Here is a 15,462-nt window from a genome sequence, read left to right as displayed (position 1 = left end):
TTATTTTCACTCACTCACTTTCAGCAACTGGTTTTATCACGGTCAGGGTCAGAGAGGATCCAGAGTTTATCCCAGAAATACTGGGCGTGAGGCAGGAATACCCCCAAGTGGGACGCCAGTCCGTCACAGGGCACCATGCACGCACACACACACTCACTCACTCACACCTGGGGGCAATTTTTATCTTAGAAAGTCCACCTACTGGCATGTTTTTGGGAGGTGAGAGGAAACCGGAGAACCCAGAGGAAACCCACACGGACACGGGGAGAACATGTGAAACTCCGCACAGACAGGAACCCGAGCTCAGGATGGAACCCTGGAGCTGTGAGGGCATCACTGTGCTGCCAATTTATTTGAATCCATTGTAATAATAATTAAAATCAATATTACAGTTCTGAATGACACTTAACAACACTTAGCGGATTACACTTGGTAGCACCTAAAAGGGAATTCGCTAAATTACAGGGAGTACAGGACTAATTCTGGGCAACTAAGAAGAATATAAATTGCAGATATAAATATTGCATTCAATCAGCTTTTTTTTTCATTTGTTCAAAAAGGGAACAAGACTACACATTGGAATTATAAAATATAATGGACTCTAATCAATATCTTTCCTTCTTTGTGTTAGTTCAGTATATGAAACTAGAAGCACATATTTTCATTCTTCAGGTCTCAGGTAGATCCTCTTCCAAAGCTCAGCACCTGCTCGCTGGACTCAGTGAATTGGAGTAATGGGTGAGAACAGAGTCCGATCCTCTCTGGCTTAGCGTAATAGTCCCATTTGCTATTTATAAACCTTACAGCCAAATTCATTTGAAGAGCCTCTTACTGAAGTATCCGATAATCTCCAGGTGCCCAAAGCACTTCACCTTTCGACTCTCATACATACCACATCCTCCTTAAGTACGGAATGAATCATTTATGCCCACTAGGATGAAAGGTACTGTAACCTCCAGTTAAAAGAAGCATGCTCATGATTTAGAAAGCTGCATAGATTTCACGTTCAAGTCGGAGAGTTGCTTCTTCAGCCAGATGGTATAACCCATGTGTTCTCCTTAAACTCGCCTGGTTTTGTGGAATGAAGAAAAGAATCTTGAAAAAAATGCTCTCTAATAGTTCCTGAAACATTAATGAGCCGGGAGAAAAAACTACTTTTCTGGAAATGTCAACTTTACTGAGTCACAGATATTGCTTTTGTGGGCCAGTTCTCTCAATGTCCATCGCAATAGAGCTGTTAATGATGGTGGATCATAACATTTTCCTCAGTGAAGTCCACATTGGACAGCTGGGCCACGTGCCTCACAACCAAAATCCTCCTTACTGCTTTCTGCAGCAGCTGCTTGAAGTCGCGCGCCATCTCTGACCTGCAACACAGCAATGAGCAACATCAGTTCAGATCACCTCTGAGACCCCGCGATCCTACTCGTTCCTCGGGAGACCTGTCAGGATTACAGAACTGCGTAGATTAGTCATTTAACACAGTCAGTTATGTGAAGGAGGAGAACTTGTAAGCTTTAACTTTGCCTCAGCTGGTTTTATCCAGTCCTTCACTAAACACTGCCAAATCTTTTTCCTGTAAACTCCACAATCTGCAGAGTTTATGTTAAATACAGAAGGAAAGTAGACTTGTGTGATATAACAATTTAACTGTTTCTACTTCATATTACACAGCTACAATATCCAGTGATGTTTACTCTGATTATATTATATTATATTATACTGTATTATATTATATTATATTATTATTATCAGACCTGCTGATGTTTACACATTCTGTGTAAGAGCTGCACAGTTGAACATCAGAGCACGTTAGTACGAGTTCTCACTCAAAAATACTCCAGAAGATCAGTCTTTTTCTCCCCGATAAAACGTGACATGATCCAGTCAGCACATGAATCTGGGATGATTGACAGTTGCATAAGTGTTTCAAACTCTCGGATATTAGCTGACACCACCTGGAAGCCCCGCCCCCTTCCACCATCTAACCCGAGTCATGTATTTATTAGGGATGGCACTGGAAAAATTTTGACTAAAAATTGATAAAAACAGCACTTTCAGTTTTCTGCCAAAAGAGAAAAATAGGATGAAATTTTTGACCTAAAAAGTTGAAATATTCCTACAACAAACTGTCAAATCTAACACTTTATAATGTTAATTGTGATAATAATTAAAAAGTCATAGAGTTTTTTCGCTGTCCTACGCCAGTCAGCACTGAGACACGTTCAAACTCCGCCTGGCACTGCCTGGTAAGCAGTTCCCGACTGCACAGCTGGTAATATTATTACTCTCCTTACACCTGACATGCTGGAAATGTTCAGTAGTTTTTTAGACTATCAGCTCTAGACCATTAAATGGTATATCTTGACTTTTTTTTAATGGAAAATTGCAAGCGGGGAAAAAATCAATATCACACAAGCCCCAAGGAAAGTGTCTGAAGGAAATTCTTAGCTATGATGGAGATGCCAGAAATAAAAGAAGCATAGTCAAAGCTTTATAGTTTAAATAATTTTTCTGTATAAAGATACATTCATGAAGGATCTGAGCTGCACTCCTGCTGGATCAGTGCTGCTTAATAGGATCAGATTAAGATGAACAGGGTTTGTCATTACTGAGAGACTTTCTCCTGAACTTAAAACACTGTTGACAACCTTCGCCATAACTGCCATGATAATACACATAATTTAAAGATCTTTTGCTGACACTAGACTAATAAAAAGGCAAGCCTCTCACCTACAGTTAAAGTGCTCATGTTGACAGCTTAGGTGTCAATCACAGCTGCTCCATGACAAACACCACTGATTTGTCATTTTTGTTTGGAACAGTGTTTTATAAAAGTAATATTTGACTGGACAGCGTGTATTCTTGGACTGAATGATGGTAAAACAACGCTTCGCTCAGATTCTTCATGAATACCCTCTTCGTTGTCCTGTAAGTATCACCGCATATTTGAGAGAGAATAAGGGGTAAACCACACAGCAGAGATCAAATTAAATAAAAAATAAACACTGAAATGAATTTAGGTCAGGAACAGGGTTGAGACGATTCGAGGTCCAGCGCTGGATGCGTAACACTACCTCATTTCTTCTTCGCTAACTGGGCCTCGGCTTTTTTCCGTTTGAATCGGGCGATTTCCTCCATCTGCAAGCCATGGGCCATTTGTCTGAAAGATATATTAAAGAGGCACGATAAACAAGCCAAACACAATACAGGGACAGGGAAAGGGGCAACCAGCTTCAATCCTGGAGGCCTACTGTCTCACCAAAATAAGGGTTGGGCTAGATCCAGTAAAATTTATTATCAGACATGGTAAATCTTATCATTTAATGTGTATTAACCTACAACCTACAACCCTGTGGAAATATTTAACTGTTCTGAGCATCACAGGATGATTACCTCCAGGAACAAAGACAGCTACCCCTAAAAGATCTCTGATTAATTAACCTACCCTGACTTGAGCTCAGGGGGCACAGGTAGCGGTTTAGTGAATCCATCTTTACCCACAAGCCAGTAGGTTTCCTCCATCCCTTTGCCCTGCCGGGAGTGAAGTGTATTTTGATCAGGGATTAGAAATTATTTATAAGAAATAAATCCTTCTATGCAGATTTTCCTGCCATCGCCCTGTCTTCAAAAAGCCGGCTATGTCAGTTATCTAAAGTCAGAGCTTCCTGTAGCCGGACAGGAAGTGACAAATTCTGGACAGGAATTTAGGCCTATTGGAGAAATGTTTAGGTTTAGGGCTATGGTGCTTTCTTGAAATGACGCTCGAATGGAAAAATAACAATATTAACCAGTTTAGCAGTTTTAAAATAATCCTTTCACTCTGGAACAATTTAGAGGGTTTTAGCTCATGTTTTTGATTAAGTTCAATGAAAAATTTTGTCATTTTCGTTCCCTGGAAAATCCCTGATTTTGGCTCATTGTTACTGCGGTACTGTTAGCTAGCTAAAATAAATACTAAATGTAATTAAAATGTAAACGTATGTATTGATAAAACGAGCATAAACAAAACCCAGGCTAATCAGCAATAATTGGTCTACGCTACACTTTATTGTGAATATATATATATATATATATATATATATATATATATATATATATATATATATATATATTTACCTTTAGTTCGGTTCTTCCACGAATCTGGACCCGGTATCCTTCCTTGAGCTCAAGAAGGATCTTAACAGTAGTGTGACTGACATGGATGCGGTACGCTGTGGACAACAGTCACATACCTAATCACTTAAATTATACTTATGAATCTGCACTACATTGCAATATAATGTCCATATTTTCCTAAAAAAGGTTTATAATAACTCCCTGTACACAACTATTCATATGCTCTTGAGGAAACTGACTGTCTGTTTTGTGTCAGTAGCTTTAGACTTAAACTCTAATAGTTTTCAGGGTCACTTTTCAGGATTTCAGATCATTTTGCAGTTTGTCTAGCATACTATTTTGCACTATTTTAACATTACATTATAGCTTTTAGAAAACATTAGCAATAATGTTTATTTTACATTTTGAATTTCACTTTTGAACTGACCCAAAATTTGTGAATATTAGACCTGGAAAACCCATTTTTAATTTATTTTCTTCCTTTAGTCTATTACTCTCCCTATTCACCCTTGCACCACTGCAATAATTCAAAGAGCAGGCCTTAAATTTGATTTATCTGCGCAGCTCAATAACAACAAACTGTCATTTCCGTTTGCACACATTGCATTGTTCTTTGCTCTTAGGAAACCCTGTGGTAAAACACTGGCACCATGGCTCTTTCACTTCCTTATTGTCATGTCGTTGTTTTTTATATAATCGAGTCACTCACGCATGCCAGTGGACTCCATTCTCGAGGCAGTGTTCACTGTGTTCCCAAACAGACAATATCGAGGCATGGTGAGACCGACAACTCCAGCCACACACGGACCTAAAACACACAGCAGCATGTGTTGGGTTAAGAGGAGTCCCCTGAAGGGACATGTAGGAGAACAGGTTTATTTCACAAAATAGCAGATGTAGTTTCTACATCATTTCCTAATCTGTAACTGGGCCTTTTTCCAGCGTTTGAAAGTTTCCCTCTGTTGTGTATCTGGACCGTTTTTATGAAGTACATTCTTGATATTTGAATATAGACACTGAGGGACACTGCATGCCACTGACCCGTGTGCAGTCCGATTCGAATGCGTACTGGAACGTCTGGCATGTGTCTCATCTTAAAGGTGCCTATAGCACTGAGGATGTCCAGTGCCATGTTCGTGATCTCGGCGGCGTGTCGATCGCCGTTGGGAACAGGAACTCCAGACGCCACCATGTACGCATCTCCGATTGTTTCCACCTGAATATCATAGGTGAGGGTTAGTTATCGATTTTTAGGTACATAATAAATAAATGTGTATATATATATATATATATATATATATATATATATATATATATATACACATTTTAAATGTATTGATTATTGCAGGAGTGACAGTATATAGTACATTTTTATGTGTGTGTGCGCGTCCGTCCCAGCTAATTTACAGTTCACTTCTTTTAAAGGTCACAGTGTGTTTCTATATATATACTGTACATGTCATACAGTTAATCTAATTACAGAAGAAGAAGTATGTAATCTCCCGTGGAGAAGCTGCTTATTCTTACCTGCAAACACACTCACAGTTCATTAAAGAAGAAATTATGATGTAGAATTTCAGGTATTTTCATGATCATTTTAGGATATAATTTTGGAATAACAGAGCTTTTAATATTAGAGAGCTGTTTGCTTAATGAGGTTGATCCCTCACTGTGATATTATTATGCTTTAATAATAAGAACATTTTACCTTGTAGACATCATGGTTTCCAATAATCGCATCAAATAAGGTGTATAGATCATTGAGCAGGTCAACCACTTCAATGGGCTCACTGTTGGCAGAGATGGTGGTGAAGCCCACAATATCGCTGAAGTACAACGTCACGTTATCGAAGTACTCGGGTTCCACAGTGCCGCCGACTTTGAGAGCCTCAGCTACAGATCTGGGAAACAACACATTCGTTATATGGGAAAGACACTTAAAGTTGTTGTGTATGTCTAATAGGTGTGTTTTGAGGGTTTGTGTGTGAAATGAGAGTGTAATGCTTACGGGGGGAGCATCTGCGTGAGCAGTTTTTCTGTTTTCTGCTTTTCAATCTCCAGCTCTTCTGTCCTCTCACGTATGAGCTCCTCAAGGTTGGAAGAGTACTGCTCCAACATTCGCAACATGGAGTCTATGATGTTCGTCTTCTTCCCCTTGTTAATGTTCCTAAACTGAGGCCAAAGACAAAAGTCTTCACAGGACTGAAACTGACACTGGGAAAAAACATTGAATAATAACTGAAACCAAATAGAGAATTTCCTTTTTTACACCTTACATTTTTATTTAGACCTTAAAGGACTCATTCCATGTCACAAAGTTTTCCTAATCTGTCATCCAGCCACACATCAAGCACATGGGTTCAGTTTAGCGTCCAATGTAGAAAAAAATGGTCACGAATCATGAATCGATTCATCATCTGCTCGACCTTCTCACACTACACAGTGTAGTTAGCGCTGTAGCCATCCGTGAGCGTCTGAAGACGGATAATCCACCGCACTGCAGTGTGGAAGTTGAGGATGAGCGCTCCTGACCCTACCACAGTCAAATATTTCAGCATGCTGGAGTAAACCAAGACTCGTATAAAACGAGGCGTCTCCTTTACCTCCCTAGAAGCCATGAACTCGATCTAAAACCATATTGAGGTAAGTTTCGCTAATCTGCGCACATTAACTAGCTCTATGTAATTAAGTTAGCTTGTTTTCTTTGCTAACGCGAGGTTACACTAGCATTAAGTCCTGTAACTAACACAGTTGGCTAGGCAGCAAGTTAAATTCTAGCTAATGGTAAATATCGGTTATTTACAGGATATTTAACTTCTGATGAATTTATTAGTAAACCACGTAGCGCTCGTCATGTATACGAGCAGCAAACTCTCAGAGGCTGAGTGATGAGTTCATATAAAAAGGCATTGTTGCTTTAAAACTATAATGATCTAACAGTTTTAGATAAGTAATAAAAGTTCACCTGAAAGCATGATATTAACTTCATTTCACCAGTTAAAAGCATTTAATTTCACTTTTAATACGTACTTTAACTTGAGTATATTTTTGGCTGAATACTTCTACTTTTAATCTAGTAAGATTTGAAATATTTTCACGTCATGTATAATGTCTCGGTCATTTTTCACAGCTGATGCTATGGATGAATTAGAAATGAATGTATTGATTCTCCTGATTGCTGTTTGATCTGAGCTAAGGAGAGCAGCACCTGTTCGAAGATCTCATCAAAGGCAGGTCGTCGATCTGGCTGTTCGTTCCAGCACTGCTTGATGAGCTGAATGCATTCCATAGGAGCGTAGTCAGGAGAAACCACTGGCCTGCACAGCGGAGGGGGTTTCTTAATCTTCTGGATGATTTCTGTAGATAAAAGTACACCTGTTTGGATTAAAACTTTCCATAACATACCACAAGTATGAATGAACAGTTCAGTAGAACCTCAATAGATCTGCTCATGAACTTGATAATGATATTCTATTCCACTACAACTGCTCACATTAATCCAGAGATCCACTTTTACATCATATAATAAAACAGTTTCTCTTTACTCGTCTTTAGTCTTTCAGGTTAAGTTGCTCTGAATAAAATGATCTGCCATGTAAATAAATATAAATGTAATTATGGTTATCGCACTGCGCCCCATTAGGGTTTTTGTTTTCAATTTTAGCCGCATTAGCATTTGTGTGTGAGTATTTCTTCATGCTGATGAGTTTATGGCTCACCCTCAGCAGACATTTGGAGCATAAAGAATGGAGGCCCTCTCAGCACCACCTCCTGTACGATGATGGAGAAGCTGTAGACGTCACCCTCATAAGTACCAAACTGTCCAGGGTGCGGAGTACGCAAGTGTTCAGGAGCAGTCCACAGCAGATCTGTAAAGACCGAGACACAGAGCAGTGAGATATTTAACACCAGACACGAGGGCTGATTATTCCATCCATCTTCTATACCGCTTATCCTGTGCTGATTATTACGAACTGAATTAAACGGATGCAGCTGAATCAGTCACATTTTTAAAGATTTAATCATTAAAATTGTTGATATTTTACTGATTTTTTAAATTTCCTTTTTAGTGTCAATTTATTTTTTGTAGACTGTAAATAAAAATATATTCAAGTTTAGTTTCAAAGTTCTTTTTTAAATGCACCGCTAGTTATTTGCTTAATGTGCACATCATGATACATATTGTGAATTCTGGGCCTAGGACAAACCATTTAAAAAGAGTCCCCAAGGAAACACACACACACACACACACACGTATAAACATATAAAGGTTTCCTGAGGCTTTAATCTCTCAGTCTGGTTCAGTACACACACAATCACGGGGAAGATGAAAGTAAACGTTGCGTTTCATTTGGAAATCAAGGTTCCAGAGTCTGGAGGAAGAGTGGAGAGGAACAGAATCCGAGCTGCTTGAAGTCCAGAGTGAAGTTTCCACAGTCAGTGATGATTTGGGGTGTCATGTCATCTCCTGGTGTTGGTCCAGTGTGTTTTCTCAAGTGGAGAGTCGATGCAGCGTCTACCAGGAGATTTTAGAGAACTTCATGCTTCCATCTGCTGCGAGCTTTACGGAGATGCTGATTTCCTTTTCCAGCAGGACTCGGGACCTACCCACAGTGCCAAAACTTCTAGTAACTGCTTTACTGACCATGGTATTAGTGTGCTTGATCGTCCAGCTGACTCGCCTGACCCGAACCCCATAGAGAATCTACGAGAGACACCAGACCCGACAATACGGACGAGCTGAAGGCCGCTATCAAAGCAGCAATTTTAGCTTAGCAGAACCTTTCTGGACTTCAGTAAACTTAGGCTGTTTCTCAATTCTAAGAACACAAAGAACGAACTTGCGTTCTCGTGAAGGCCGGTCATGCCAGGAGACCTTGGAAGAATGAACTCGGAAGGACATGAGGACACAGAACGCATCTTTGTGAGAATTGAGATGTGAGCTTCCTGTTGAGAAATAGACTTTTCAAAAACCTCTCAATCTAAATCATATGTCAGATTCATTCTTTTTAGATTCATATTTAGATCATTGTCATTAAAAAGATGTTAAAACTACAGGTATGGGTCAGGTTTCCGTCACAAGAACACATTGGGTAATCTCACGCTTCCTCGGGTCGTGCGTTCTTGAGAACTGGAACTGAACTTCGGCGGTAGATGATGATGTAGAACGAGTTCACAAGGAAGAAAGATCACATAAGAACACATATTGAGAAACGGCTTTATTCTTTCTATATTTCTGTATGTTCTGCGAACATTTTTATATAAAGTTTGTACACATTCCTACAACGTTGCTGCAACATTGTTAGCTGTAGAAACTTGAACACTAACATTTCTGTAAGTTTTACCTACCTGTGAATGTTGAGTAATATTCTAATAACATTATGAAGCATTATTACAACAGATGAGTTTAAAACATTGCAGGAACATAACATTTGGAATGTTATAGCCTACCTTTCTTATAACCTTACAAATACCTTATGAATGTTATAAAAACGCGTTATGTTGCTATTTAATTCAAGTCAATGTGCTTGCGACTTTTTGTTTATGCATCAGTGTAAGTGACTTATAAACTAAACACAACACTAAACTAAACTAAAATAAACTAAACAAAACACTTACCTTCTGCTTTAGGTTCTGTGTAGGGGAACTTTTGGGCATGGAGAACTTCATTGTAACCGTAGTCAGTTACTTTCAGTACAAATCGTCCGTCCACAACACAGTTACGAGACTTGAGTCGGCCGTGACACACACCCCTGTGATGAAGATACTTCATGCCCTGACAAACCCAAATGAAGGTAAGGTTTATTTAGTATATTGGGAATAGACACGATTTTATCTTTGCTCTTATGTAATACAGCCTTCAAGTAATTAAAAGTGGTTTGTGAAACACTTTTTGTGTCGTATTGTTCACGAAGCAGTTTTAGTTCTTTAGAGCCATCCATGGGGCAGTGATGCAGAGCCCCACCATATATATATATATATATATATATATATATATATATATATATATATATATATATATATATATATATATATATATATAATATCCATACATCAGAAATGTGTGCGCACTACAGTGACCTTGTTTCCCCACACAAAGGCTGAGAAAAATGTGTCTCCATTTTCCAATGGCAAATTTTTTGGATTAGTTTCAGGTTTTGGGAAACTTTTGCTGAAATCGCTGAAAACGAGCTGCTAGACTGCACTCTGGATGACTGATTGTTGTTGACACTCGACCACCTTTTAAAGGGTTACTCTAAAACGTCACTAGATAGTAACCTGTAGCATAAGTCAAGTGTGATAGCGTCTCTGCTTCATTTTGTTTGTCTTTATTAATGTTGTCCTGCAACACCAAAATCCAAGGTCACGAGTCGCTGCTGCTTCAGAATTACTAAACTATTCACCCACACACAATAATCGTCTTTTTGGCAACTTCACAGCGTGTCATCTTGTCGTGATACCTTGATAAGGTCCAGTAGCAGTGAAGACTTGAACATCCAGTCCAGTTTAACATCTTCATTGTGAAGCAAGTCCTCTAAACTTCCACGAGGGCAGAACTCAGTTACGATGGCAAAGATACCACAGTCATGAAAGAACCCCAAGAATAGATTCAGGTTCTCATGACGGATATCTCTCATCTGTTTGGGAAACAGTTTTGTCAGAATATTTAAAAGACGTTATATTCTTATTATAAAGACATCAGTGAAAGACATGTACCAGTTCAAAGACGTCACTAGTCTTTGGATTTATTGACCTAAAGTGTCCGGAAGGTAGCCGCTTCAGCCAAGCCCAATCCCCCTGAACAGAACCGTAATACAACCGTGAAAATATGTTCTCCTGCCCGAGTAAATAGAAATCGGATTAAAACATTAGATGAAAGACACTTTCTTGTACCTCCAATATTGCCACGTTGGAGTTTTCATAGCTGGGCTCCGCAGTGTTGGAGATGGAGATGCGTGAATTCATTTTGCTGTCCATTTCTGACGAACATCTCTCTGTGTCTCCTGTACCTTCTTCTATACTCACTTTCTAAATCAGATTAATTAAGAGGCAGGTTTAAATTATTTAAAATGTCACTCATAAATTCAAATAAAGGTCGCTGTATCCTATTTGAGCGCAGACTAGAATGAGTCGCTTTGTAGTCCTGTCTGCTTGTTTGTTAAAACAACTGTTCATATTTAATTGTATTTGTTTTTTCAGGGTTTTTTTGTTCTTTATGATACACTGAATGAATAAAAGGCTAAAATAAGTCAAAAATATTATGTGACTTTAAAATACAGTTAACTGTAAACTGATCAGTGGATTTCTCTTTCACTTAATGTAATGGCCATAAATGACCGGATATTGTCCTGGGGAACCGTTAAAGTAATCACAAGGACAATTATCAATTTGTGACTCAAAAGTGCATGATGCTACGTCACGTGGTCACTATGGGACTGACCTTGTTACTGAGAGAGGGATTGATGAAGGTCACATCGTCCAGAGTGAGGAGGATCTTATTGGGACCTCGAACCATTCTAATTTGATTGAGGCGACGTCTGCGTTTGAAATCAGCAGGAAGGATGAGTAAAATAAATAAGTACTAGACATGAGCAGTAAATAAAAGATATTATGGAGCTTATCGTATTCCTACCGTGTACAATATCCGAGAATAGTTATGAAAAATATTACGAGAAGTGCTGAGATGAACACCTCGAACATTATCAGCGGGTCCACTCCTGGTGCAGAAAAAAGGATTGCGAACAAATCTGTTAGCTAAATGAATGCTTCCAAATCATACTTTTATTAGTATGCTAACGCTACCATGAAATTAGTGAACCCAACCCATGTACTATTCCAAATGTAGGCCTACCTCTGGTACAAAGAGGTCCTCCAGGTGTGAACCAACATCTGGAGTCAGCTTTGGGCTGAACACCACCAGGGAAGTGTATAGATCTACCGAGGTAGCGAATGACATTAGCCTGTACGTCTACAGTGTGAGTGGGATGCATTTCCCAGGAAACACCATCTGTATCCAGCACCACATAATCCAGAAGACTCACTCCAGAACCGTTGGTGCGAATCCTCTGACTGAAACCCTGGAACACCATATTCCCAGTGTGACGAGCTAGATTTGCCCCCGAAAACCAGGATGCAGACTCACGAACGTTCTGTAGAGCATTGGCCATGAAGATGATGGAAGTGTAAATGGTGCCAAAGAGAGGAGACACCTACAGGGGAAGATACCACGCCCTCATTTTATTACTGAGTCTCCACTTCATTTACACCACAGCACATTTTATTCTCGAATCTGAATTTTTTATAACAGCAGCTCTGACAGAAGTTCCTACTGTAACATAAATCACAGGTTTATATTAACACACCCCTTCTCATACATTATGGTTTCTATAGTAACAGCTGGTTCATAGGGACGTGTACAGCAGACGCTCCGCATAACCTAAAACTAATACTAAAGAGATTTTAACAAAGAAAACGTTATTAATCATTGACGTGGTGTAGTTTTCTATTAGGAGACATTTATTAAACATTTTGTGGAAGGAGTCTCCAGTGTCAGCGCTTTGTAACTCTCAGTATGTTTTCAGACATTTTCGGAACAGAGGAGTTCACACTTCTTTCCGGTTTCTCGGTAGCGTCACAATCTGTGTTTGTTTGTTTTTTTATTATTAACTTGATGAGAGAGAATAAAGAGAGAATAAAGAGAGGGATGGTATATAAAAATTGGAATCTTCTGCAAATTGGTGTAAGAGAAAGAACCCAGTTCAGGTCAGCGTGGTGTGAGACTGTTAACACCTTGAAATGGATTATTTCCCTACAACAGCACGGTCCAAAGTGAGTAGTTCCTTACATAAAGACACCTAAGTATGCAGAAATATTTAACTTAAAGCTGAAGGACATGCGGTAAATCTTGGGGTAAAATCCCAGGCGTTATACCTCATGAGGTTTAATGTTTGCAGGCACCTCTTTAGACCTGATGGCATCCTGGTAGGCCTTGTAGAAAGAATTCTCCTCTGAGTCCATTGTAATAGTCAGCACAGCGTCGTAGGCCAGTCTTAGCTTGCTGTTGTTGTGCAGTGCGGGATGAGTCACCTGCTTGTATGGCAGGCTGTAGAGCAGTGTGTCATAGGGCACGAAGACCACCGAGCCATCGGTCAAGTGCATGTCCAGAGCTGTCTCCAGCAGCAGCTTCTGGGTTTTCCCACCGATCAGGACAGAATGCATGCAGAGGATCACCACTGTGTAGATGGAAACAAAAAAATAGTTCTAATGTACTGTATTTATATATTAATATACATTAGCATTTTTTTTTTTACATTTGCAAGAAAACTTTTCTCTTGACTTTGACAGCTGTCTAGCAAGTCCGATTCCAGCTAATAGCAAATTTATCGGTTATTTACAGGATATTTTTCTTCTGATGAATTCATTAGCAAACTAAGTACTTTTTCCACCTCTGGTATTTTTTAGAGACTTTACAGATAGCAAGTTAGCAATACATTTATAATTTGGCAATAAATAACTTTTTCCACACCGACGTTTGTCTACTAGCATGCACATGGTTCATGTATTGCTCACTACACTACTATCACCATTACACAGGGTTTGGAGCTGTCATTATCAGATTCATGATCACTTACTGCGAAGCTCCTTCATCTTCCTGATGGTGGAGAGGGAGCTGCGTATACTGGCAGGGTCACTGCTAGTGGACAGCAGCGTCCTGACAGGGAAGCCATATCTCCTTAAGGCATCAGCTACCTTGTAGGACGTGTCCACCCACATGTATTCAGCTGAGGCTACGATGGCTATGTTTGCCCAGTGGAAATGGTGTGCCACAGTCTTCAGCACCCAAATGGGAGAGGGTATGGTGCGAGAGAACGTCGGGTGACGTGATGAGCTCTCTAGCTCATAGTTCACGCAGGACCAGGAGAAAAGTGCCTTGTTCCAGTTCCTGGCAACCAGAGACGCTGCCTCACAGTATCCAGGGTTTATGGGCCCTAAGAATGCTGAGGCTCGTGTGTAGTAACCCATGAAGTCTTTCAGGGCTATCGATGTCTGACAATCTTCTTCCAGGATGACGTAGTCAAATGTGATACCCAGAGACAGGGCCTGATCTCTGTTGATCCTCTGCACAGCTAGTTTAGCTGCGACGCCAGGCATGGCCTTGGCAAACATGGAGTCACAAGACCATGGGCCTAACACTCCAACCCTGAATATGCTCGCCTGGACCATATACGGGGTGCTGAGGTTTACCAGGAAGAACCAAAGAAGCCAGGATCCATGTGGTATATAGAGAAATTTTTGTTCTTTTACGGTGACGGTTAGCATGCCGTAGACCAGCCACACATTCAGTTGCAACATCACAGAATCCCATCACCTGAGACCAGACACCTGATGCACGATACTGCAACGTGGTCTGGTTTTCCATTAACCCTTTGATGCTGTAAAAGAGTGTGTAGTGTTAGCTGTGTCTCCATCCAAGCAGGCTTTAGTCTGATAAAATACCTGGATCAAACCAAAGGCAATGTAACCTGCACAAAAAGGCATTAAAAAAACTTCGATATGTATAAATCTATCAGTGTCCGTTTCACTTAGCGAACATTACACGCGTACGTAGCTAACATCAATTCAATATATTAAGCAGGGACACCGAGTTAGCAGCACTTTCAGGTTTTGGCTGAAAGAGAAAAAAAGTCTGCAATGATGAGTCAAATGTAACACTTTGTAAATAATTTTAATGCTAGTTATAATTTAAAAAGTGATTTAAAACATTGTATGATTTCTTCAAGGGGCATTACATAAGCATTTGTAAAAGGATTATATCAAAAATGTACTATGTTATGTTTTTTTGTTTTGTTTCCTGCTTCCGTTTTATTTGTTATATTATCTGAAGTCTAATTTGAATATAAGAAAGTTCAGTTTATTGAATGATGAATTTTGTTAGTATTCTTTATTGATCATTTACCTGTAAATTGATTTCACAATATAAATAAGAATATATGTAATAAAGAAGGACTTTACTGTGATCTGTATGTATTCTATCTCATTTACAAATGCAGGTTTTCTCTCTGAATGGATAAAAATATAGACTACACACACACACACACACACACACACACACACACACACCTTCTTCTTAATATTATTTCACAAATACTTATATATATATTGCTCAGATACACTTACCCAGGCTGAATGAGGTACGGTAAGAACTGCACAGTCCCTCAGTAATGCAGCTAAACTTCACATATTTCACATAGTTCATGTTGTCCATCTAAGATTCTCCAAAGCAAAAAAACCTGTAATCTATTCTATGGAAGGTGAAAAAATGTTAACTGTGAAATAAACGCT

The 15,462-nt window shown here is 39.4% G+C and overlaps 1 protein-coding gene across 1 annotated transcript; it reads right to left on the bottom strand.

The window, feature by feature from the left end:
• Positions 1-1,167: 1,167 nt before the first annotated feature.
• LOC128622077 (retinal guanylyl cyclase 2-like) lies at positions 1,168-15,389 on the bottom strand. The gene is made up of 19 exons (XM_053648290.1): positions 13,752-15,389; positions 13,051-13,352; positions 11,972-12,329; positions 11,791-11,837; positions 11,561-11,701; positions 11,014-11,148; positions 10,837-10,917; positions 10,581-10,757; positions 9,739-9,895; positions 7,839-7,988; positions 7,328-7,476; positions 6,128-6,291; positions 5,828-6,020; positions 5,161-5,335; positions 4,829-4,927; positions 4,120-4,214; positions 3,449-3,534; positions 3,098-3,163; positions 1,168-1,367 (listed from the first exon to the last, which is right to left on the bottom strand). Exons 1-19 carry the CDS (start codon positions 14,470-14,472, stop codon positions 1,238-1,240), a joined length of 3,426 nt encoding a protein of 1,141 aa, XP_053504265.1. The 5' UTR covers positions 14,473-15,389; the 3' UTR covers positions 1,168-1,237.
• Positions 15,390-15,462: the final 73 nt, after the last annotated feature.

This window comes from Ictalurus furcatus, chromosome 18, assembly GCF_023375685.1.
Source record: "Ictalurus furcatus strain D&B chromosome 18, Billie_1.0, whole genome shotgun sequence".
In the NCBI taxonomy this organism is placed as follows: domain Eukaryota; kingdom Metazoa; phylum Chordata; class Actinopteri; order Siluriformes; family Ictaluridae; genus Ictalurus; species Ictalurus furcatus.
This window is presented reverse-complemented; position numbering and strand designations above follow the sequence as displayed.